Here is a 25810-nt window from a genome sequence, read left to right as displayed (position 1 = left end):
AAAATTCAGATGTAAGGGTTCCCAGTGGGCGGGGGGTGGGGGGGTCCTCAGCTGACTGCTCCAGAAAGGAATTTCTGAGGCAGAATCAACTGTCTTTTTTTTTTTTTTTTTTTAAATAGAAACAAGCAGACCAAATGATTTATAAACATTTTAGTTAACAAGCAATATTGCAAAAGCCGAGGGCAGAAGCCACAATCTTTGAACATATAAGTACTCAATAAACTTATTACACTTAACAATATATGTAATGAGAGTGGTGAAAAACAAAGGATTAAGAGAAGATGTCCCATATCAAATTTGTTCTTCCTCTATACCCCCTCTCACCCCCGAAATCTGCCTTTCCCCCTGAGTTCCTTCTAACAGTAACACAATAACAGCAACAACAAAACCACCTCTATTAGCAAGTCACTGTGCTGGGCTCTTCCCCACCTAGCTTATTCTCGGAGAGCAGCACCCATCATCCCAGTCCCTTTGGCCTGGGCCCCTTGGCTTCTCTCCCTTTCCTCCCTCCCATCCCAGTGCTGCACCAGGTTTGACATTCTTGTCCACTCTGTCTCTGTGGTCCCTGACCTAGTTCAGGCCTCTGTGACTTACTTAACTCTATACCCTACCCCACTCTGCTCCTAAGTTATCTTTCTAAAATAGATATAAAATCAGGTTACTTCCTCAAAAAACTATATTTGCCAACTGAGATCCTATTCTCTCCCCACATTCTCTAAGAAGCTTTCCACAATTCTGCCAGAAGATCCAGCTTCCCTCTCTGCTATCATAGTCCACTGCTTACAGGACTATCAGAGCATTTCCTCCACTCTGCTTTTGGGGGAATGATCTGAATGTGTGCACTCGAGTGTCTCCATCAAAGTTCTAGGATGATTTTGCATCCCCTCTGAAGACTGCAAACACTCCCAGCACCTAGCCCAGGGCCTGGCACACAGCAGGCATGGCCAAGTATCCGATACACGAATGTCTAGTTCAAATTCTTAATCATTTCTACAACAATTTCTATTACCCTTACATATAAAAAAATACCAATGATTGTGAGTGTCAACCTATGAACCAGGTCACAGTTCAATTTCCAGTCAGGACACATGCCTAGGTTGCGGGCTTGATCCCCAGTGTGGGGCTTGCAGGAGGCAGACGATCAATGATTCTCTCTCATCATTGATGTTTCTATCTCTCTCTCCCTCTCTCTTCCTCTGAAGTCAATAAAAATATATTTTTAAAAATGCCAATGACATACATAGTAAAATAATTGTTAGGTTCAAAAATACTGAAAGCTAGTATTGAAAAGTTGGATTATTTTTCATGTCCTGAAATCGAATGCCTAACCCAAAATTTAGAAGTAATGAACCAGAACAACTAAATCCATCCACAAATGACATCATTTAATCTAAAAACCTATCCCTGCCCATTTGCCTTCTGGAGCTCAGAATGAAGCCCAGAAACAGAACTGAACAACAATACCTGATTTAGTACTGCTGCCTGATGGCCGTGGACGTGTGTGCTGACGTTTTTCATCTAATAAATGTCGGACGTCTGCAAATTTCTCAGTTGGTAATTTGTTACCGATTCGGTGTTTGATATTGCTTGTTGATATAGTATCTGACCTCATGGAGTTCCTTAAAAAAAAAAAAAAAAAAGACACAGCTAACCAACTTCAACTATGGGACAATGCCCATGCAACAATCTCATATACTTCTCTGGAAACAATTAAAACCCAATCTAATCTAACATTCACTTACAAATACTACACACTGGTAATTATTTATTTCCAAAAATCATGATCAGCCTGATGTAACGAGACCAGCCCGGTGAGCAGGTTCCAAGGTTTCCACACCTGATGTCTGTCAGCCATCACGAGCATGTAACTATGAGTCTCCTTCTCCTGGGACAAACATTGAGAGGCCTCTGCTCACCCAGGCTGTAGACAAGATACAACAGAGTCTGCAATCCCTTTCTTTAAGGGTCAACTTCTCCGTCAAAGACATCTGCTACCATGCTAGGAACCAGCATTATTTTGGCAGCATTTGTCCTTACAAAGTTCTGTGAAAACTAAAAATAAGGATGTGAACAAAGCCATACAAACCAGCTTGGATGGTTCCTTCCTTTCCCCAAATACACCACCAAGAACACTTAGAGAGAGCATCCCTAGATTCCAACCCTTCGAGTTATGCATATGCTATCTGCCCTCAGGAATATGCTCATCCTCATTCCCACTAGTCATCAAAGAAAAGCACATTAAAATAACTGGGTTTTTTTGCCCTGGCTGGTTGCTCAGTGGTTAGAGCATCGGCCTGTGGACCAAAGGGTCCCGGATTCAATTCCCAGTCAAGGGCACGTACCTTGGTTGCAAGTTCACCAGCCCAGGTAGGGGCTTGTAAGGGAGCAACCAATCTATGTGTCTCTCTCATGTTGATGTTTCTCTCCTTCTCCCTTCTCTTCTCACTCTCTTCCACTCTCTAGCAATCTATGGAAAAAATATCCTCGGTGAGGATTAAAAAAAAAACAAAAAAAACTATTTCTTTTGGTCCATAAAATTAGCAAAAATTAGAAAATGATAATACCTAACATTGATGAGTATGTAGGTAACAGGTGGCAATGTGAGTGATAAAACCTTTCTGGAATGAAATTTCGCATACCATATTTTAAAACATATGCAATAATTGTAATTTAAGGAATTTATCTATTAGTGCGATAGTAAGAAAATAGAAACTATGTGTCTATCAATAAGAGATTGGGTTAAATAAACCATGATACTTTCAAACAATGAAAAATTAGTGGATCTCTATAACATGTTAAATGGAAAAAGCATACTGCAAAACAATATAAATAGCATAATTTCACTTTTGTACAACTATGTCTATAATTTCTCCATGTGTTTGTGTATGCATGAAATTAGTGGGAAGGTTATTCACCCAGATGCTAACAGTCCTTGTCTCAGGAGAGGATGACTATACAAGTGATTTTCACCTTTTATGCTGTCTATAACAAGGATCTCTTCTTGTATATTTTGAGGAAAAATCAAACACTTTTATTCAAACTCTACAAAGGACTAAAATTAGAACAAATAAAGTGATTATAAGACTAAGAGAAATTAAAACGAAGTTAGTAATTAGTATTTAAAACCAAATTAAAAGCTAGCACTGACAGAAGAATAATCTTACCTAATATTTTTCAACTGAGATTCCACTTCATCAGCATACATAGTCATTTTCATGCTTTTCTTTGGTGAAGGAGTGGAAATCATTTTCAGTTCTAGATCATAGTCCATCTCATCGGAGTCTGAGCTGCTGGCACTGGACCTCCTGGATGAGCTCCGCTCCCGGGGCTGCTTGAGAGCTGGGAGCTCCTCATGGTACTCTACTACCACCCTGTCGTCGGCATCCATGTCCTGGTCCTCCTCCTCCTCCTCCTCTTCCTCTTCTTCAATGGGTTCCTCAGGAACATTCACTAGTCCTAAGAAATTTTATCAAAAAACATTAGGAAAAACAACGACAAGTCTAATTTTCTATTTACTTCACTGACTTCTTTAAAAGAAAGGGCTCCCATGCCCAAGATTTTATTGACGCATTATCTATAACAGTGCCAAGCTGGTTGCCATTCTGATACCTACAACAGAAGAATGGCTAGGTCAAGTATGATCTAGCAGCCCATGGATTATAAAATTATCTAAAATATAGTCAATTGCCATTATTCACAGATTCTATATTTTTGATTTTGCCAAATTTATATCTAACTCCAAAATCAATGCTCGCAGTGCGTTCATGGTCATTAGTGGACATGTGCAGCGTGGTAGAATATGAGTCGCCACACATGCATCTTCCCAGCAGAGGTCAAACGAGGCAGTGCTCTTTCCTCTTGCTCATCTCACACTTAAGTGTCCTTTTGCAGTCTAGTGAGTGCCAAGTTTTTCACATTTATGTGGTGTTTGTTGGTAATTTCATTATTTAGTAACGCCAAAACCGTCTAGTGTTCCTAAATGTAAGGAGGATGTAATGTGCCTTAAGAGGAGAGAAAAATATGTGTATTATATCAGCTTTGTTCAGGCATGAGTTATAGGGCTGTTGACTGACTGTGAATTCATGCTTATGATTGTATTAAATGTATGTATTGAAATAAAGTGTCTTTAAACAGAAAGACAAGGTTATATATTGATCAGCTGACAAAATGGTATGACCAGATTCTCAATGGTTCAGTATTTGCTCCTTCAAGGATCACGGTGACTTTATAGACCATAATCACCATAAATAATGAAAATCAACTGTAACTTTAAAGTTCATGAAAAAACACATATAAATAGTGGAAGAAGCAGAATATAGAATATATGTTTACAAAAATTCTAATATTTATTATGAAACGAAAAAAACAGGAAAAATGTAAAATGCAGTCAGTATATTATAGTGCTAGAATTAGGGGCAATTCTCTTTTTAATATTTTTAATATAAATATGAAGATTGCATGATGAAAATATCTTAAATATCTTAATGTAACAGAAATTGGAAAAGTGTAACTGCATAAAATGCAAATTTCACATATACAATTTTCTATATACACATTAAATAAAAATGTATAGATGTGACCTCTCCCTGTCCTTGTTACAATGATAAATGTGTATGCATGTTATTCCATGTTTGTATGTTGACATAGCTAGTTCTAGTTCTACCAAGCATGTGGAAGATCCCACAGCTTAGGTTCAAAATAAAAAACAAATCTTTATAAAACATAATGAAAATGGTTCTTTTACAATAAGCAAAGAAAGAAAAAAAGAAAGACGAGAAGAGAAGAAAGGAAAAAAAATCCAAGTCATGTTATCCTATTTTTCTGGAGACATTCATGTGCACAAGCCAATACGCATAAAACACTAGATATAGCAGCCTATTTTCATTTTCAGATAAAGGAACAATAAAATCAGCTCATCTGATAAAGTATTTTTTTTTATTTTTTCATGCAGCTTTTGATATAAATAGGAAAAATTAGATTCCTAAGAATAGTTTTATTTTCATTTTCCCTATGTCACATTTGACCTTTTTTATTAGAACAGCTTTTATAAAATCATTTGACCTCTTTGTATGGGCAATTTAAAATTAATTGTGACTTGACTTACTTTCCTATATGTTGGCAGAGGGTGAGGGCAAGGAAGAGAGGATGATAAAGTTTGGAACCTTAAAAGACTGTATTAAGAATAAAAATATGATTTCGGGAGCCAAACATGTGTCTACCCAAGAGCTGAGCAGGCAACTACCGGAATGTCGATGTTTATAGGACGTCAAGCCAACATCATCCCCAATCATGGCTCTCTTCTTGATCACATCCCGCTGAATGCGACGGGAATGATATCTTCGCTTCCTGCAACATTGCCAAAATAAGCACATAATCAAAGACCAACAGGAAGGACCATGAAACCCACTGATTAATTTCAACTACACAATGACAAATGTCAGGTACTGAGACAGAGACACCTGACATGAAACTGAAACTCAGTATTCTCACACCTTTTACCACAGTTAAGAATCTTGCACTCTTCCCTCTTGTCTTCCTTCGAGTCCACACATGGAGTTGACATTCCACTGCAGAATACCAACTAAAGGAGTAAGCAAAGTTTAACTATTGTGTTTTATACTTTTGGACTCACCAAGAATTACTAAGAATTCCTTTCATGCCTCCGTAATTTGGATTCCCATATTTCATGTAATACTGACTTCTTCTGGCTGCTCCAAGTTCTTTTTTGTCATCTAAAAATTAATTACAACAGTTACCTAGGATTTCCTGTGGGTGTGAAAACAATGTGTTATAGTTAAAAATAAATAAGTAAAAAAGACTGTTTTGCATAGCTGGGATCAGGTCAGCACAATCAGCCAACAGAAGGGAAAGATGCACTGCAAACATTCCCTCTCTGTGTGCCCACTAAGGTAGTGTGTGTGTGGGGGGAAAGGACATGAGAAGGGAGCAAAGCAGAGATGAATGAGGTGAAGCAGCTGTCAAGGAGGAAATACTTCATAGTGGAAATACCACTATTAAACCCCAACAATACAAGACATAAGGTTTAAGCAGCATGACAGAGCTTCAATCATTACAAGTGCTCAGGCATCAAATGGGCTTTTTAGAAAAGGTGGCATTTTCACTGCCCCCTGAAAGGTGATATTCATTTATTTTTTTTTATAAATATATATATTTTTTATTTCAGAGAGGAAGGGAGAGGGAGAGAAAGATAGAAATATCAATGATGAGAGAGAATCATTGATCAGCTGCCTCCTGCACACCCCACACTGGGAATCAAGCCCGCAACCCAGGCATATGACCAGAATTGAACCCGGGACCCTTCAGTCCGCAGGCCAATGCTCTATTCACTGAGCCAAACTGGCTAGAGCTAATATTCATTTCTGAATCATAACATACCAATAACACAGAATCGGGATTAAAGAAGCAGACTATACATAATTCCATATATTTGATAAACCATTTTCTCCAGTTTATCGTGATTTCCTCAAAATGGCTTAAAGTACTATACATATATCTAGAATGCTCTCAACCACTCAAATCAGTAAATGCAGAGAAGATCCCTTTGTCAGGTTAAAAGGTCCATTAATAGGAAAGAAAGGTGGTCAGTGATCACACATACTTTTCATAATATAAAGGACTTGGACAGCTCTTTGGGCACTCACTGACTGCAAAGGACAAACCCCAATGTGAAAGTATCAGTGCCATGGGTAAACTTAGTCACACAAACTAGTATGCCCCCCTACAAAAAAAAACATGCCTGAGGAGAAACAGCTGGTTCCAGATCAGAGGCGGGGAAAATACAAGTTGGGTCTGGAAAAACAAGATGTTTTAGTGTGCCATAAAGAAAGTGGCCCAAGAATCATGGAGACATGTCAAAAGCACACAGCGGGAAGAGGCTCTACTGGCCAAATCCAAGACAATTCGTGAATCAAGATAATCATAACAATGGATGATAACCCAATGAACAAAATAAAACTCCATGAGTCTAAACTGATATAAATAAGTAAATAAATAAATGGGTAAAAGGGAAAGCTCTTCCTTATAGCAGACTGCCAACTAATAAACGATGCAGTTAATAAGTCAATGGATGCTAAAGCTACTGCATGAAAGCTTGATGAGCAATAGGCTACTTACATAATCTCAAAGTATCTTCCCACAAATTTCAAAATCACAAATGGAAAAATAGAAACTTGACGGTTTAGAGAAACCTGGTGATCATTACCTTAACCAAGTGATGAAAGGTACCATCCCCGGGTATGGGACAAGTATCATGTGCCTCCTGATATGAGGCACTGAAAACAACACATTATCACTTCTGTGGTATTCTTGCCTAAAATGCACAACCCAAATCAGAAAGAGACACGAGACAAAACCAAACCAAAGGGTTGTCTATAAAATAATGAGCCTATCTCTTTAAGAAATGGTTCAGTCAAGGAAAACAGAGGAGCAGGTCCAGATCCAGGGAGACTGAGGAGACATGGATTACTTGAACACTCGCTCTGGAGTGGACCCCAGGTTAGGGGGGGGAGTAGTAAAAGGAAAGTTCAAATTTATTTGACAATTATCATCGTCGTCGTCATCAAAAACTGCTACACACAGCACTCACTGTGTGTCAGGCAGTTTAATGTACAGAATGAGGAATTCTTGGAACAACTAATGAAATCTGAATGTGGATTGTGGATTATTGTTTACTAATGCTAAATTTCTCGATTTTGATAAGTGTGCTCCATGTAAGACAAAGTCCTCATCCTTCAGGAATACATATTGAAGTATTCAAAAGTGAAGGGTCATTTCTAATTAACTGTCAAACAATTAAAAAGAAACTGTGTGGGGGTTTAATGTGCACCGAAAATCATTGTGTATAAAAAGCCTTACAAATTATTATAGGCTTGACCTAATTCCTTAGAGAATTAGACCTGAAGGGCACTATGAGCAATGTCCAAGAGGTTATTACTGTGATAAATAAAAATATACAATTTTAAAAGGTTTTCATGGTTCCGATGATAAATTGGCTGAAAAGCACATGGGCAAACCAGCTTTAACAGAAAATAACTTACTTTAGCCAGAAATCACAAAAGAATACAAATAGTTAATATTTACTTTCCAGGTCAGAAATTCCAACTCAGGCAGCAAGCCATCATTTCATAAGCACAAAATATTACAGTTTGAGATTACCTGATCTAACCTCTGATTCAAAAGAGAAGGATGACATTCAATAATAAATCACTTTGATTAATAATAAAAATCAATAGCAAATATCATATTTACCTTTTGTAGCAAATCTCATGAATAACTTATTTCCTTTAGCAAGTTTATTAGCTGGACGAAGATCGTTTCTTAGCAGAGACTCTTCTTCTACCTGAGATAATGTTTCCAACTTAAGAAAAAAGAGCATTTCAATATAAAAAATTAAAGCCATTTTCGCTTTTATTCAGTAGCAGTTACCATTGATTAAGAAAGCATTCTGCCTTTAATAATACTCTCAGTATTACAGCACTAGGTTCTAAGTCAGAGGTCTTCCCTGACCACTTTGTCCAACAATGGTTTCCATCACTCTCTATCCACTTACCCTTCTTAATTTTCCTCATGGCAATTATCACTGCCTGACATTGTATTATACACCTGTGTATCTGTATTATCTGTCTTCCCCACTAGAATGTAGGCTCCAAGAGAGCAAAGACTTTGCTTGGCTTGAAGCTATATAATGTATCTTTTTATATGAATACACTTTAATTTTTCCAACAGTAGTACATAATCTGTTAGGAAATATGCCATTTTTTGCTTTTTCCTAATTTTACTTATTAGATAACACTTCAAAGTATTTCTTAACAAAATCATTTTCTCTTACAGAAGTGTGAGTACTATTCTAAGATCTCAAGATAAATCATGCATTATAATCACACAAACTTAAAAAGCAAGGGTCTGGTGCACCCTCAGGAAGTCTAGTGGTGAGAGCCAGAGGAAGAATGCAACTTAGGTCTTTAAGCTTTAAATAAAAACATAGCAAGCAGTTTTTTACAGTGAAACCTTACATATATATTTTCCCTATTACTAACCTCTACATCACTTGAGTTTTCATCTTCAACTTCTCCTTCTTCAGCCTCATCATCTGAACTGTCTTCCTGCTTGTCTAAAATGGAATGTGAGGGACAAGATAATCTTTAAAATAACTCCACCTCATATCATTTAAAAGTCCACCTCATATCATTTAAAAGTAAATAGATTATTTTCTCCATCTATTTACTAATGATCCAAAACATCAAAGCCTTTTTCAGAAACAACTAGTGATGAGATACTATATAACACTTTGCACAGAAACCCAAACCAACTGAGTAAATAATAGGACTTTCAGCCCAAAAGTTCCTTCTTTGTGTTCAGTTACCTTTTTTGCTTTTCTCAGATGACTTGTCCTCATTGGCATCCCTGCTTTTTATCTTATCCAGGTCTGGCAGAGAGCTCATATTGATAAGAGCTCGTGTGGCTGTCATTTCATCCAGCCAAACCACATTACCTAAAACAAAATGTAAAATAAAACATTATATCACATCCAAATGGTTAAGTTTCCTGAGAGCAGAAACTGCATCATATTCATTGTTAAACCTCATCTAGGTACAGATTGAGAGCAATAAATATACAAACCAACGAATGAAAAGAATAGGAAGTAGTAGTAAAACCTCTTTGATGAAACTGGCCTTAAGCTGAATTCCCCAACTGAGTTCCACAAAGTAATGGTCAAAGACTCCATGCAAAAGTGTTTACATAATAAAACTGCCTGGCACTTAGTGCTATGTGTTAGTTCTTAATGAGGATGATGATGATAATCTATAGTAATAAAAGGGTAATATGCTAATTAGAGTGGACGTCTTCCAGACGTCCCTCTGGACGTCCATCCGGTCAAAGCCACAACAGCTGCGAGGCCTGGGGCTCAGGCAGCCGTGGGCTCAGGCAGCCGCCGCGGCCAGCAGTGGCAGCAGCAGTGGGGTGATGGGGGCGGCACCTTCCCCTGATCAGCCCAGTCGCCTCCTGCAGAGGGAGGCCAGACTGCGGCTTAGGCCCGCTCCCCATGTGGAGCGGGCCTAAGCCATCAGTAGGACATCCCCTGAGGGCTCCCAGACTGTGAGAGGGGGCAGGCCAGGCTGAGAGGGACCCCCACCCCAATGCACGAATTTTTGTGCACCGGGCCTCTAGATATCAAATAAATGTGGATTGTCCTCTATACCACTGCCTCTCCAGGGAAGCCCTATGATATTCCTTATCATCCAGACATGCTTTTAAATGATGCTCCCCCAATGATGATGGTACCATCATGGGATATATACAATGGAGACATAACAGACACTTGGCTTTGTAGCAACTAACTGAATTTGCTTCTTTAAGGAAAAGAATTTAGCCAAAAAGAAAAAAGGTTTTGAGAATTCTTATAAAAAAGAAACCTGTTTAACTATTGAAAATAGCATTTATATCTCAGTTTTGAGGTCTAAGAGTCTCACCTTTGTTACCGACACGCCATGTGGCCTTGGACAATTTACCTTCTCTGTTTCTCAGTTTCTTGGTTTCTGATGCACAATATGAGGTAGCTGAACTGGATAATTCTAAGGGTCTCTCCAACTGCAATATCACTTATCTAGTGTTAATGACTTAAACCAGTGGTTAGCAAACTAAAACCTGCAGGTCAAATCCAGCCCATCATCTGTCATTTATTTGTTTATATGTGTACCAGATTTATTTAGGTATAATTAATGTACAATAAACTACACATCCACTGCCTGTTTTTGTAAAATAAAGTTCTATAGAAAACAGCCAGGCTCATTCAAGTACATACTGTCGATGGCTGCTCTCATGCTATTATGGCAGAGCTGAATAAATGACAGAGACTATATGACCTGCAAAGCCTAAAATATTTACAACCCAGTCCTTTATTAAACAAACAAAAAAAAAGGGTTGGCAACCCTGATTTGGATAATGTAAGTTAAGGAAAAAGAAAACAGGACAAAAATATTTTACTCAGTCATGTTTCTTATTTCAATGAAAACATTGAATCAACATCTTTTAAAGAAAGCAGCCAGAAAAACCAGGCTGCTATATAGGGCACAACCTGGTAGGCCAGCAAGCTAGCAGTAAGTGAAGCCAGACTAGAAATGAGTCAAGACAAAAAGCCAGTAGCGTGATCACCAGTCAGAACAGACTTGGAGTGGGGAGGCAAGTTAAAAATTACAGTTGGCTCACAAGTTAAACAGCTCACAGGCCTGGTAAAGTGGCAGAGTTTCTGATATAGTTCTAATTAGAGACACTGAGGCAGAGCCAGCCCTGGATAATCAACTGTATGGCAAGTTGCAATGACAAAGTCTAAAGCCCTGAAAACAAAGCCCTCAGCCCAAGTCTACACAGCTGGATCCACCCCTTTGTTGGGAAATTGTGGGAGTTCAAGAGGCCTTACTCGTGTACACTGGGCTCAGATGCCAGCAACCAGCTTCCTAAGCCCTGGTCACCACTCTGAGCTGACTTACCATACTCATGGGGTATAATCTGGTAGACTAGTTAATGTATCTGGTTCTCATCAATGGGGATTTTTTTTCTCTTCTACACTAAGGGCAGAGGTTAGGCACAGACAAGTAGTCTGGGCCATAGTCATTCACCATCTGAGGTGGCAAGAACAATTTCAAAATCATAAGCAAAAACATATTTAACAGAAAACTTGGGTATACTTACAGGAGGTATCATCCAACCATTCAATGTGAGCCGGAGGATATTCTTTAAAATAGGAAAAGATATCCTGGGTACTCATCTCATCTACTCCGCAAATGTAGATTGTCTCCAGTCTCACTTTGGGGATTGCTAAAAACACAGGACACAGAAAAGATGATAGAATTTTCCCGCCCACTATTGCACATTCAGGTAACATGTGTTTAGAAAAGAAATATGCTGAAAGAGATGACATTTATTTTAAAAGAAAAGGAGAGATGACAGCAAGGTACACTATTTTGCTTTTTATCACAGACCAAACAGCATTAAATCAATTATTTAAGTCAGAAAAGGCTTTTTGGCTAAGAAAGATTGAACAATTAATGTTGATAAAATACACAATACCTCTCCCCAAATTAACCTGCAGTTAAAGCAATACCAAATTCAATAGGCTTTTTCATTAAACTAGGCACGCTGATTCTAAAATCTATATATATAAACAAGCCTAAGCAGCCAACCAACCAGCCGACCATCTGGTCGCTATTACACGTACTGACCACCAGGGGGCAGACACTCAAACCAGGAGCTGCCGAGCTGCAGTGACTTGGCAGCGGTGGTCCTCGGCTGACACACCCGGAAACCAGAGAGGAGGGAGCCCGATTCCTCGTGGTGCTGCGCGATTCCACCGTCAGCAGTGGGTTATGTTGTTGCTGGGGCACTATAGGCCCCAAATCTGGTTTACTGCACACTTGTGTTTGTGTTCCACACCCTGCATGACAGCAACTTTGCAGAGTGCCCTCTCACACCCCAGGACCCCTCAGGGGATGTCAGAGAGCCGGTTTCGGCCCAATCCCCACAGGCCAGGCCGAGGGACCCTGCTCACTCCACAGACACCAGGGAGGGACACGGGAGGCTGGCTCCAGGGTGTGTCCAGCCCATCTCACCCAGTCCTGCCCCGCCGGCCACCTTCTAATTAATTTCCTTTCAATGTGCACAAATCCGTGCACAGGGTCACCAGTTTTTAAATATTTATCAAAGAAAAATATGGAACAGTTCAGGCCATTTCTGAAAAAGAAGAGATGCTGCCCCTGGATATAAAGCAAAGAAGGAAACTAGAGTAATGAAATCCTACAAATACTGATAAAATGACAGCTCAAAATAAAAACAGGCAAAGAACATGAGTAGACAATTCACACAACAGGAAACCTCACAATCAGAAAAACACATACTAAAACAAGATAGCACTTTTCAATTACTAGAATTTTTTTTAATTTATGTATTTTATTATCAATTGTTGGTAGGGTGGAGAAAAGAGCCCCTCCCTCTGCTGGTGGGATTGAGAAGTGGCACAGCCACTCTGAAGGACAAATTGAAGTGTCTGTTATAAATGTAATTTAGCACGTGACCTTTAAGCATAGTTACTTACTCCTCATGTGGGTTCATACAGTAGCTCACACAAAGATGTTTGTTTTGTCATTTTGAAGAGTAAAAGGTTTAAGGGGAGCCCACGTAGGTGTGGCCAGACTACCTGGTAAATCAGGTGATACCTTCCTGCCTGCCACCCAGATTATGAAGATGGAGATACTAGTAAGACCTTTGAATCTCAGCAAGTCCTTACTAGTGACCAGCGGTGCAACAGTGAACAAAGGCCCAAATGAGACAGGTGTTCACAATGGACATCCAGGTTGGGAAACTGCAGGAGTCAGACCAGGGAGCCTTTTCAGTTCTTGGAGCTAAAAGCCATGAGAATGGATGAAAAAGGTCCCATGGGCAGTAGAGAGGGAACAAACAACAGGAAGAGCTCCTGGAGATGCAGAGAAAACAGACCAGGGGAAAATGTCTGAGGAAGACTTGTTGACCTGATAATGGGGTTTAATCATAAATAAGACAAGCAATAAATAAATACCTAAATAAATAAATACCAAAAGAAACGACAAAAATAAATACCAAGAGCATCATTGCGCTGTTCTAACATTATAATGCTTTTATTACAAAAACAACACAACCCTGCAGAAATAGCTTAAAAGCAAAAGACAGTAAGGAATAAAACTTCTGGCCTCAGATGTCTTTATTTAAAATTTTTTAAAAATTGATATTTAGAGAGAGGAAGGGAAAGGGAGATAGAAACATCAATGATGAGAGAGAATCATTGATGGGCTGCCTCCTGCACGCCCCCCACTAGGAATCGAGCCTGCAACCTGGGCATGTGCCCTGACTGAGAATCGAACTGTGACCTCCTGGTTCATAGGGTGATGCTCAACCACTGAGCCACGCCGGCTGGGCTTTATTTTAATGTACAGAGAATGGTATACACATCTAGAAATGGGCAATGAACAGTCTTGTTCAAAAGAAGCAGGTATAGATACAAAAGCCATTATCACTACAAAGATAAACGTTTCAATGAGCTGGGAGAAAAGTTCATTCTCAAAAGAGAACCAAACCAACTGTGGCAAGATGCACTAGAGATGGAAACCTTGCTAAGCTCAAAATGTGATGGAAGACTGCCAAAGGAGAATGCTCAATACTTCCTCACCTTGCTGACAATGTCACTGCTTAAAATAAAACAAAGCAGGAGCCTAGATTGGTGCCCAATCAATGAGGAAGGGCTAACTGCTGAGAAGGCAGTGAACAGATGGATGAGGGAATGAGAACTGGCCATTTACTGAGTGCTGACTACCAGCAAGGCGGTGAGGGCATCATCTTGCTTTTTTTAACAGGAAAGAAAACAATGAATGACAGGGAGTAGGAAAGTAGATTTCTGAAAATCCAGAGAAAAAGAAGCCAATCCCACGGCCTCACACTAGAATGCTGAAAAAATTTCTGAGACATTAAATATAGTTACTCAGAATATGAGAGGCGATTCCCAAGGAAAGAACAGGCAGCAAAGCTTGGGTGAGAACAATCTGCCAAATAACACATATGGGAGACAGACAAAGGGTAAGTGACTAATGACAAAGGTAACAGAACAAATATAAGAATCTAAAAGTCTAACATCAGAAAAAAAACAACACAAAAAAAAAATAAATAAAAAAATAAATAAAAGTCTAACATCAGGCTATATAATGACATGGAAAATGCAGATGGCAAATTGTCAAGTGAAAAGAAAAGGGAGAAACAAAAATTAAATCTGCGTGCAGAAAAGATTAGAAGGAAATACACAAAATGTTGACAATGACTGGGTTTGATGATAGACTGTGGGCAACTTTTCTTCTTATTCTCCTTCCCAAGTTTTCTTTGGTGAACGTGAGATGTTTGTGAAACATCTAATGAAAAAAAGGGTACAGTTCAGAGTATAGAGGCTCATCAAAAATGCCGATGGCTTTTTTTTCCGTACACCAAAAAGTTACAGGTTTGATCCCCAGTCAGGGCACATACCTACGCTGTAGGTTTGCAGGTTTGCTTCCCAGATGGGGCACATACAAGAGGCAGCTGATCGATGTGATCTCTCTCTTTCTTTCTCTCCCCCACCCCTTCCTTTCTCTCTAAATCAATAAAACATATCCCCAGGTAAAAATTAAATATATATATATATATATATATATATATGTGTGTGTGTGTGTGTGTGTATATATATATATACATATATATATATATATAAATATATTTATATATATATATAAAATTTAATGTCATTCTCTGGAATTTTTAAAAAGGAGCTGATCAAACAGAATCTACAATCCCTTAAGAAACCAAGTCTCGCCCTAGCCGGTTTGACTCAGTGGACAGAGTGTTGGCCTGTGGACTGAAGGGATGCGGGTTCGATTCTGGTCAAAGACATGTGCCTTGGTTGCAGGCGCGATCCCTGTCCTTGGTCAAGGTGTGTACGGGAGGCAACCAATCGATGTGTGTCTCTCACAGCAATGTTTCTCTCTGTCTCTCCCCCTCCCTTTCACTCTCTCTTTAAAAAAATCACTGGAGCCGAAACTGGTTTGGCTCAGTGGATAGAGCGTCGGCCTGCGGACTCAAAGGTCCCAGGTTCGGTTCCGGTTAGGGGCATGTACCTTGGTTGCGGGCACATCCCCTGTAGGGGGTGTGCAAGAGGCAGCTCATCAATGTTTCTCTCTCATCGATGTTTCTAACTCTCTGTCCCTCTCTCTTCCTCTCTGTAAAAAAATCAATAAAATATATTTTTTTAAAAAAATCACTGGAAAATATCCTCGGGGGAAGAGTAACAAAACAAACAAAAAATAAAACCAAGTCTCTCCCATTGGAAATGAGGTGAGTTCTCTAAGAAGCAAGCCACACAAACCTCTTTTCTTTTTTTGGCAGCATTACCCCACACCAAGAAATTCAAGTTCTATCTCGAGACCATGAAGGCATGTAATCTAGTTCCTCAGGACAATAAAATGAAATGTGGACCTGATAATAAACTAAGACTTATAATTCATGGATCTGTGTTTCATGGCATGATATGGGATTATCCTGATCAACATTTACCAACAGCTGGATAAAGATGCAGAAGCCTGGCATACCAAAGTGAGGAATATAGCTAAAATGCTAAAAGATACAGTTAAGATGAAAATGAACTCGACAGACTGAAATGGAGTCTTGAAATTAATAAGATATAATTTGGTAAAGATAAATAAGAAAGTAATTCTTAAACAGCGCCTCAAGTACAAGACAAGACTGCTCTGATGGGGAGAATTCCCAGGGAAAAGACCTGCGTGCTTCGGTTGACTGAAGGTGAGTACACTATGAAATGGCTAAGACAGAAATCGTGGTGTAGCCCTGCCATTCTCTCCATGCATCCAACAATATCTGGAATCTACACCTCACCTTATGAAGGACATTTAGAAATTGAAAAGAGTTTAGAGGAGGCTAGAAAGTCAAGTCACATAAACAAAGTGTAGGAAATGGGCTTACTGCTCATTCACCTGAAGGATTATTATGTGAATGAGGAAAGAACATAATGTTGTTCTAAGGGTCACACAATAACTAACTAATAGACAGAAATTATTAGAAAGCAATTTCTGTTCAACATGAGGAACATGTATTAACATGTATCCAGAACCAAAATTAACTGCTTCATAGATAGTCCTTCTGCCATCACTAGGAAATGTTCAAGCAGAAGCCAAAAGACCACTGGGAACTTTGCCAAAAGGCCTGCAGCACAGGGCAGGAGGTGACTTTTGATGACCTCTGAGGTTCCTTCCAACCATGAAAGCTTTGATCTTGGGGATAAGGAAACGAAAGCTGCTCGGCCCTGAGTCGCTAAGAGTAAGCAGCAGGTCACTCCTGATGCAGAATGATCAGTGCAGCACATCCCACACTCTCCCTGAAAGCTGGCAGAGAGGTGAGGAGCACAGGCTTCAGCCAAACCAGCCTGCAAATCCCAGCTTTGCTACTTACCTAGCTACTTGCTACTGGGACCTCAGGCAAGGTTCTCAACCTCTCAGCACCTTAGTTTCCCCATCAGTAAAACAGAAATGGTAATTACCTTCCCTTCACAGGGCTGAGTGGCATAAAGTAAGCATTTACCAAACGGTATCTTTATTATTGCCATTGGTATTAAGAAGCAATAATTTGACACCTAATGTGGCTGCAGGAGTCAAGATGTTTATTCCAATGTTCCCATTCTCCCAAGAGGCTAGGCCACTTAGAAGACTGCTTAGAAGATGAAAAATGCCAGATAATGAAAATAACAACTAACATTTATTGGATACTTACTATGTACCAGACATAAGAACTGTAACATTATGCTAGAGCCTCCCAACAACCCTATTAAAACTACTGTTATCTGCCCCTCCATATGAAGAAACTGAGTTTCTTAGAGCCTAAGTAACTTCCCCAAGTCACAGAGCTAGAAAGGAACAGGTCAGGATTTGAATATAGACAGCCAGGCTTCAGAACCCACTCTTTTGTTTTTTAAAAAACTGATTTTAGAAAGAGGAAGGAAGGGGGAGGGGGAGGGTGGGGAAGGGGGGAGGGGAGGGGAAGGGGGAGATAGACATGAAAGAGACACGTTATCAATTGGTCACCTCCTGCATGAGTCCCCACCAGGGCCAGGGGACCGGCAACCGAGGTACATCCCCTTGACCAGGATGGGCCCAACTCTGGTCCACGGGCCAATGTTGTAACCATGGAACAAACAGGCCAGGGCCAGAACCCACACTCTTAGTCACCATACCAATGGTTCTCAATCTTGACTGTACATTAGAATTACCTAGGGAGATACAAAAACAACTATCGCTGGGACCTATTCAAACCCCTCGCCTACCTCCCATCCTAATTTAAACTGATCTGGGATAGGCAGCAGGGTTCTCCAGAGTTCAGGAATACTACCCTAGACCATGCTGCCTCTGGATGAAAAACAGATTATAATGAGCAACGTGTCCCAGCTCATCCAGGCAGATCTATTGCTTTTTAGGAATATCTTAAGAACCATAAGATTAAAATTGCTTTCCAAAAAAAAAAAAAAAAAAAATTTGTAAAATTTAACCCCAAAAGTGACCCTATTCAGGGAGGTATCATATTCTCACGTTATAAACAAGGAGATTGAGACCTAACAAGGTTCAATAACTTATCCACATTCACAAAGGAACTGGGAAGAAGATTCCAGGAGGGCACCAGCACATTAAAGAGCTGCCACAGAGGTAAGAAATGTGAGTGGGTGATTAGGGCTTCATGGAGAAAATGACATCTGAACAAGACAAAGCATGGGACAAGGAAGGGCAAAATCAGCAGAATGAAAAGGCACGAATTGCCACAGGGAACGTTCACAAGCTAGAAGTGAGCAAGCTGCAGTTATGAGAGAGGCTCCAGAGCTCTGCTTGGGCCCAGACTGAGCAGGCACATGAATGCCAAGCTGCACAGCTATCTTTGGCCTTCATAGGACTTTTCCTGAAACAGAAGTCCACTCAGGTAGATGCCTGGAAACCCAGCCTGCAAGGGAAGCAAGGTCATATTTCCAACTTGAACTCATGAGGCAGAAAAAAGTGTAAAGCAGGATTCAGAGTTGAGCTCTATATCCAAGCTACTCTACCCACTGGGACAGACTGAGGAGATTTGGGTCTGTGCTATCATATCACATACATCAGGCAAGTGGTCGCCTCCTGCATGAGTCCCCACCAGGGCCAGGAAACCTGCAAGCAAGGTACATCCCCTTGACCAGGAATTGAACCCCTGAAATCCTGACTCCACTTTTACTAGCTGCATACCCTCAGGCATTTATTAAACTTCTTTGAGCCTATTTCTACTTCTTTGTAAAACAGGAATAAAACATATATTCCTCATAGGGTTGTTGTGAGAAATGAGTAAGAAACGAATATGCAATATGCCAACTAACATAGTGCCAGGTAGGACATCAAGTTCCCCCAAAATAGTAGTTATTCTTTTGTTCATTCAACATGCTTTTATCAATCAAGCAAGCCTAGAGAAACTCATAGAGCAGAGCACAGACATTTAACATGCAGAGCTCTGCCTATTAAGTCCTTCAGAAATACCCACATTTGCAAATACAACAGAGGGAGACCTTTTGTACTCATGGATTTATTTTATATTAGCATGGAATAATAAGTTTGGCTATGAACTCAGTAAAAATTTTCCCTTTATTTTGTAAATTGCTTCAGAAGACTGGGGCAGATTACTCTTTATAATTCAGGGTGAGTTCCAAGAAGCAAAACACTTATCCTAATAAAATTGAAAAATAAGATAAAATCAGCCGAAACCGGTTTGGCTCAGTGGATAGAGCGTCGGTCTGCGGACTGAAAGGTCCCAGGTTCGATTCCGGTCAAGGGCATGTACCTTAGTTGCGGGCACATCCCCGGTGGGGGGTGTGCAGGAGGCAGCTGGTCAATGTTTCTCTCTCATCAATGTTTCTAGCTCTCTGTCCCTCTCCTTTCCTCTCTGTAAAAAATCAATAAAATCATAAGCCTGCATCTAAAGAAGTACTGACAACTTTCGCCTACCAATCCAATACTGCTCTGACTCCCCTTAATGAGGTCTCACTGTGATATACTTCTAATACATTTATTTTATTTTTTTATCCTCACGCAAGGATATTTTTTCCATTAATTTTTAGAGAGAGTAGAAGGAAGAGGGAGAGAGAGAGAGAGAAAAACACCAATGTGAGAGAGGCACATCGACTGGTTGCCTCCTGCATGCCCCCGACCAGGGCCAGGACCCTGCAACCGAGGTACGTGCCCTTGACCAGAATGGAACCCGGCACCCTTCTGTCTGCAGGCCGACGCTCTAGCCACTGAGCCAAACTGGCTCTGGCTACTTCCAATACATTTAAAGACAAAGAAAAGTTAAGCTTTCTATGATAAGAGCAGAAATGGGTAGGAGTCCGTAGAAGCAGAGGTTCCAATCTCAGCTCTGCCACTAACTGGGTGACTTTCTTTGGGCCTCCTCTGACAAGACAATCTTTTTTTCCAGCTCTAACATCTGAGACACAGCTAACACAACTTGAAACAGACCACCTCAAAAATGGAGACTTCACATGTCTCTTTCCTTTGGGAGTATTTGAATGAGGACTGCACATGCAAGGCAAGGCCAGAAGCACCAGCCACGGCAGGAAATGTTACTATCTGGGGAAACATGGAAAAATTCCCCCCAAACACCCAGTACCTTTCTTCATCATGTCTCGGTCCAAGGCGATATTTCTTTGGGCAAGATTTACTTCTGATCGTAAATGGAAGCGCTTGGCTCGTTGTTCTTTCTTTTCAATTGCTTCCTAGAAGGTACGGTAAAAGCCACGTTTCAATGAACGAGAAAAGTTAGATCGCACACACAATCACAAATACAACATAAGGCATCAGTGATAACCCTAAAATAAATCAGAAGAAATAAGCAACAATGTACCTTTAATAATTTTTGCAGAGAACCGGATATTCAAAGTCAATGACTGGGAGGGTGTACACTAATGCTGCTATAATTTGTAATAATCTCCATGATGATTCAATGCCTATCACTGTGTCTAAGGCAGAGTAGGAATTCAATGAATATTAGTTGATCCAATGAGTAATAAGTAATGCTTAATTCTCTGACATTTCATTTATTAGCAGTCATGATTCAAACAAATTACAACTAAACAATCTCAAATCTCAATTTTCCAGGTGCAGAAACTGAAGCACAAAAAAGTTAAAAGGTTTGCTCGAGGTACTTCAGCAGTAAGTGGGGCAGAACTTCTGATCTCAGTGCTATTTCTAGGAGCCCCCCCCCGCCCCCCATCCCCATTTCACTGTCTGTGTGCATGGTAATCACACCTATCACGCTCTTCCACATTATGTCTGCATGAGCAGTCCACTCCCTAAGGCTTTTTCCTGGTTTAAAAATAGCTTTGAGGCAAAGAAACTCTCTCTCTTCTAGGCTTGTATCCATGGAATTGCCAGTTTTCAAATTAAGTGACAAGAAGCATTGACGCTTCATTGAAAAACAAAATAATCAGCTTCATAAGTTTTTTTTTTTTTTTTCCAAGACCTAAAATAAATCCAGATCCAACTGTGGGTTTCTGATGGCTCTTGGGAACCCTTCGCTAATTACATATTGACTTTGCCACACTAATTGAAGGTCTGACTATACAGAAAGCTTGTGGGGATTGGTAAAGCAGCAACACTTCTGTTATTTCCCAACAGTTATGCTAATTTTCTTCCCTGAAATCTTCCCAGTGCAAATAGCTAATCTACCTTTCTTTAGTAACAATTTAAGTACCAATTCTGGGACTACCACTCTTTCCCCCATTATATTTATTTAATATAATGGCAAACTGTGTAGGATTAAGAACAGTACAGTCTACTTCTGGTTCAATTACAGTAAGAAAACATCTTCACTTTATTTTCTTGTTTGTCTAAAAGATCATTTCTTTCTTTGGCCTTTAAGCCATCTACGACCAGGGGTCCTCAAACTACGGCCCGTGGGCCACATGTGGCCCGCCGAGGACATTTACCCGGCCCGCCGGGTGTTTTTGCTGCCGCTGCCTGTCCTGCTGAGCAGCCGACTTAGCAGTGTGCATAGGAATTTGTTCATAGTTGTTTTTTTAAAACTATAGTCCGGCCTTCCAACGGTCTGAGGGACAGTGAACTGGCCCCGTTTAAAAAGTTTGAGGACCCCTGATCTACGACAGATTGAGTCCCAAATAAGATATAAAAATGTAAGCCTGACATTTTTATTTTATACATCCAATATAGCATCATAGTACTATTATTCAGAATTCAAGATTCTATTCCAAACTCAATTGCACACATTAAAGCAGAAAGAATGTCTAAACTGGATATCACCAATTAAAGCAACAAATATGCACTATTTATAGTAAGGAAAATATTTGGTTTGGCTCTGTGAGGAATTACAGTGAAGTTGGTAATCTAGTAACAGCAATCACTAGATAAAAGATAATATTCCCAGATACTGAGAATAATTCAGCTGACTTGGTCTTCAAAGTTTAGATAGCCACACAGTAAGGAAATCCTATTTTTCCGGGGGGGTTTCTTTGTGTGTTGTTTTTTGTTTTTGTTTTTAGGAAGGGAGAGAGAGAAAAAGTAACATCGATGTGAGCGAGATACATCAATTGGTTGCCTCCCGCAAGCACCCCAATCAGGGATCAAACCCCACAACCTAAGTATGTGCCCTGACCGGGAACTGAAGCTGCGACCTTGTTGCACAGGATGACGCTCCAACCAACTGAGCCACACCAGCCAGGGCAGGAAATCCTATTTTCCTGAGCCTGCAGCCAGTGAGGAATAAAAGACATTTACTAAAAGCCTACTATGTGCCAGGCACTTTTCATGTTTTGTTTCATTTAAAGTAAAAAACAGTATATCACTTTTAAAGAATGTATACAGCATAAAAAAGCATTTGCAGTGCAGAACTTTTTCTTGATTATGATTAAACACAGGTATAGTGATTTTATCTTATCGTGAACATGAGACTACACAAATACTGCCTGGATGTTTCCAGAATGCACGAAAGCATCATTGTGTAATATAAAATTTTAAGTTAAATAAATTTTAATCCAGCAACTAAAGAAAATAGGTGGTAGAGAATAATTGCAGTTCCGCCAATCCTAGGAACCAAGTTCACCCGGTTGTCAAAATGAATAAATAAATCATGGTCTGTCTTACCTTGGAGGTGACATCAATTCCAGTGATGAAACTGCCAGCCTTGTTTTCATATCTTCTGCTTGTGTCCTAACACGAGGGGGAAGAGTGAGAAATGCTGACAGCAACTGACGAAAAACTCATGATAAAAAGAGCTGATGGTCTGGGGATAGTCCTTCTCTTGAGCAATCCTTCCCCCACTCTGACAACCCCTTATTCTGAGGGAGCCCATCACAGTGACTGGCGTAGCAATCACTACGCTAAGGAGAAGTCACTTCTAGCTTAGAGCCTGTCCAAACCTTAAACAATTCCATCTCCTGAAGGTGTCATGTAAATGGAAATCTACAAGCTTTTGTGAAAAGCATCCAAGATGAGGCGCAGTCACCTATCTCCCCAACCCAGACCGGCCCAATTCATCATGCCAGGCCACGAGGTAAATAAAGCACAAGTCTTCATCAACATGCAGAAATTCCAGACTCGCCCAGACCTACGGAAAACACAGCACAGTGCAATGAAAAGAGGGTGGGATTGGGAAACCCAGGTCTGAAAAGGCAGCTCTGACGTTCACAGGCTACAGGACACGTCACAATTCCTTTGGCCTCTCTGGGCCTTGCTTTCCTCCATGGTATCTGCCCACCTTCCTGACCTCTCACAGCTCTCATATTTGTTCCCCCAAAAAACAATCTTGTGCCCGTCTCAGAGCCTTCTGCTTACTGTTGCCCCTACTGGAGACACTTTCTTCCAAATCTGCACAAGGTTGGGTCCTTCGTGTCAGAGGGTTTGGCTTAAATGTCACTCTCTCAGAGGACTTCCCTGACCATCCTATCCCCATGCAGCTTCCCGCTCTGCACACCCTCCCTGCCCTCTGCACTCTCTCTGCCATTAACATGCTTTATTCTTGTCATAGCATCGACCACTATCCGGAATTATTTGTTTACTTGTGTCCCCCAACTGGAACATAAACTTCGGGAGGGAGTTTAATCTTGATCAAGTGCCTAGGACTGTGCCTGGCACACAGTGGGGGATGCCATCGGTGTTAAAATGAATGAGTACAGGGGATGACACACGTACTTCACAACTACGGTGATACTGAAATGGCATCATGTAGTAAATGGTAAAAAGACACTGTTAATTATTGTGACCGGAGTCATTATCATGTCCTGTCTAGAGTGATCCACTTTCACCTTTCCCCATAATTTCAGTTGAACACCAAGGCTTGCTGACGTGGTAAAAAGTCGTTCCTTCGTGTTAGGTGAGCCATTAAGGGCCGGAGAAGGGCCATGCAGGCCTGAGACCGGCCCCAAGAAGCGGGCAAAGGACCACCAAAACACAAGCAAGACACCGCTCCCCATCCCCGCGGAGACGAAAGGCGGACCAAGAACCACTGCGCACTGGCGGATGTTTTGGTTTCATGAAAGGTCAGGTGTCGGGGCCGGCGTGTGGGGGCTACAGGGCCGTGGGGCTGCGCGGGGGCAAGATGACCCTCAAGTCACCACAGAAGCACGGGGCTCCTATTGCTGCCAAGTCCAGCCCTCCCAGGAGAAACCAGGAGAGCCCCGTTGACCAGCCACCAGCCACCCCGCAGCAGGACCCGCAAGGAGCCCCGTGTGCCGGCGCCGCTGACAGCGCCGTCTGGGCCGCTCTCGGTTCGGTTCCCGCCCAGACAACCCAGCCCGTCCTCACTCACCCCCCGGCACAGACTGGCTCAGAGGGGCGGGAAGGGGACGTCCTTAACCACCCTTCAGCTCTCCCACCGCCTGCAGCCCCTCAGCACCCGTTTCCGGGCGCCCTGCGTCCTTCCTCTCGCTCCCGGTCTCTCCAGCCAGGCGCCCCCGCCCCCCGGGCGCTCGCTCCCCTCTCTCCTTCCCCCGACTTTCCCCGGCCGGGCAGCCGGCCGCCTCCCCTTCCGGCCCGTCCAGGCGCGGGACACTCGCTCGCCCGGCGACCTCCCCCTCGCCTCCCGTACCGGGATCAGTTCTTTCAGCGAGCGCCGCACCGGCACAATCTCCAGCTCGCCCTCCTCCACCTCCATGGGCTCCGGCTCGCCACGCTCCAAACCGGACTCCGCCTCAGGCGACGGGAGCCCCAAGGCCAGCCCCGCCGAGGCCTCAGCCTTCACCGACACTCGCAGGCCCCGTACGGCCGCCATCGCCGCCCGCCGGCCGCACCACTGAGAGCCCGCCCCGCACACCCGAAGGCTAGAGCGCCGTCGCTATGCCACCGAGCAGCCGCCTCCGCTGCCTAGAGCGTCGCCCGCTTCGCTAGAAGGCCCCCTGCAGCGCCGCGCCCCCTAGTGTCGGGAGGAACCCGGCAGGCTGCAGTAGGACCTGGGAAGGAGGAGGCCGGACCGAATGGGGACGAGGGTGGGGCCTGTTGGAGGGGGCGGGGCATGGAAAAAAAAAGGTGTAGTCTGGATTTAGAAAACGCTTTAAACCTGTAATAAAAGCTAGCTTTACTGTGGTCATTATGTGCCAGTGACTATTCCAAGCACTTCACTCCTACAACAGCCCTATTAAGTAGGTACTGTTATTCCCATTTCACATGGAAAGAAACTGAGGCATACAAATTTACCCAAGGTGACAGGCTATCCAATATAATAAAAGGGTAATATGCAAATTGTCCCCTCCACTGGGAGACCAGGGGGCGGGGCTGGCCTGCCAACCACCCGGGGCTCCTCCCCACCCCCCAGATCATCCCCCATCAGGGCGGGCCTGCTGGACCCCACCTGTGCATGAATTTGTGCACCAGGCCTCTAGTGTAAGGGATAAAACCTGAACCTGAGCCTAGGCAATGAGGCTCCAGAGCCCAGAATGAGCTTTGGTCTATGACCTCTGAGCAGTCTGTAGGTTTACAGTGTACTTGCCTTGCCAACTTATGTCTCTTTCAAGTCTCCCAATAATTGACCCATTTTACATACACAAAAATGGAGGCTCCAAGAGCATAGTGAGCTGCCCAAAGGCCAGAGCTTTCCTGACTCCTGAGGGCCAAAAACCACTGTCTGAAAAGTTCTGAACATGGTTTCTGGCATGTTCTAACAAGAGCTTGGTGGGGAGCAAGGGGGTGTCTGTAGGCTCCCAGAGGGCTCCACTGGTCAG

General features: G+C 41.9%; 1 protein-coding gene across 5 annotated transcripts in view; it reads right to left on the bottom strand.

Moving 5' to 3' along the window:
• NCBP3 (nuclear cap binding subunit 3) overlaps window positions 1–24873 on the bottom strand; it is a 29361-nt gene extending 4488 nt beyond the window's left edge. For 4 of the 5 annotated variants that reach the window (XM_054709889.1, XM_054709890.1, XM_028133032.2 and 1 more), the window contains exons 1-11: window positions 24682–24873; window positions 22740–22805; window positions 20251–20356; window positions 11710–11835; window positions 9383–9511; window positions 9057–9130; window positions 8269–8377; window positions 5633–5732; window positions 5243–5346; window positions 3165–3456; window positions 1465–1619 (exon numbers count right to left, since the gene is read on the bottom strand). In XM_054709889.1, coding sequence (XP_054565864.1) covers window positions 1465–1619; window positions 3165–3456; window positions 5243–5346; window positions 5633–5732; window positions 8269–8377; window positions 9057–9130; window positions 9383–9511; window positions 11710–11835; window positions 20251–20356; window positions 22740–22805; window positions 24682–24864 — 1444 coding nt within the window. In that variant the 5' untranslated portion in view covers window positions 24865–24873. Of the gene's footprint in view, window positions 1–1464; window positions 1620–3164; window positions 3457–5242; window positions 5347–5632; window positions 5733–8268; window positions 8378–9056; window positions 9131–9382; window positions 9512–11709; window positions 11836–20250; window positions 20357–20484; window positions 20600–22739; window positions 22806–24681 lie in introns of those variants that run through there. The other variant, XM_054709891.1, reaches the window with a different exon arrangement.
• Window positions 24874–25810: the final 937 nt, after the last annotated feature.

Source organism: Eptesicus fuscus, chromosome 20 (genome assembly GCF_027574615.1).
Source record: "Eptesicus fuscus isolate TK198812 chromosome 20, DD_ASM_mEF_20220401, whole genome shotgun sequence".
In the NCBI taxonomy this organism is placed as follows: domain Eukaryota; kingdom Metazoa; phylum Chordata; class Mammalia; order Chiroptera; family Vespertilionidae; genus Eptesicus; species Eptesicus fuscus.
The sequence above is the reverse complement of the archived record's forward strand: the minus strand, read 5'-3'. Positions and strand labels throughout refer to the sequence as shown.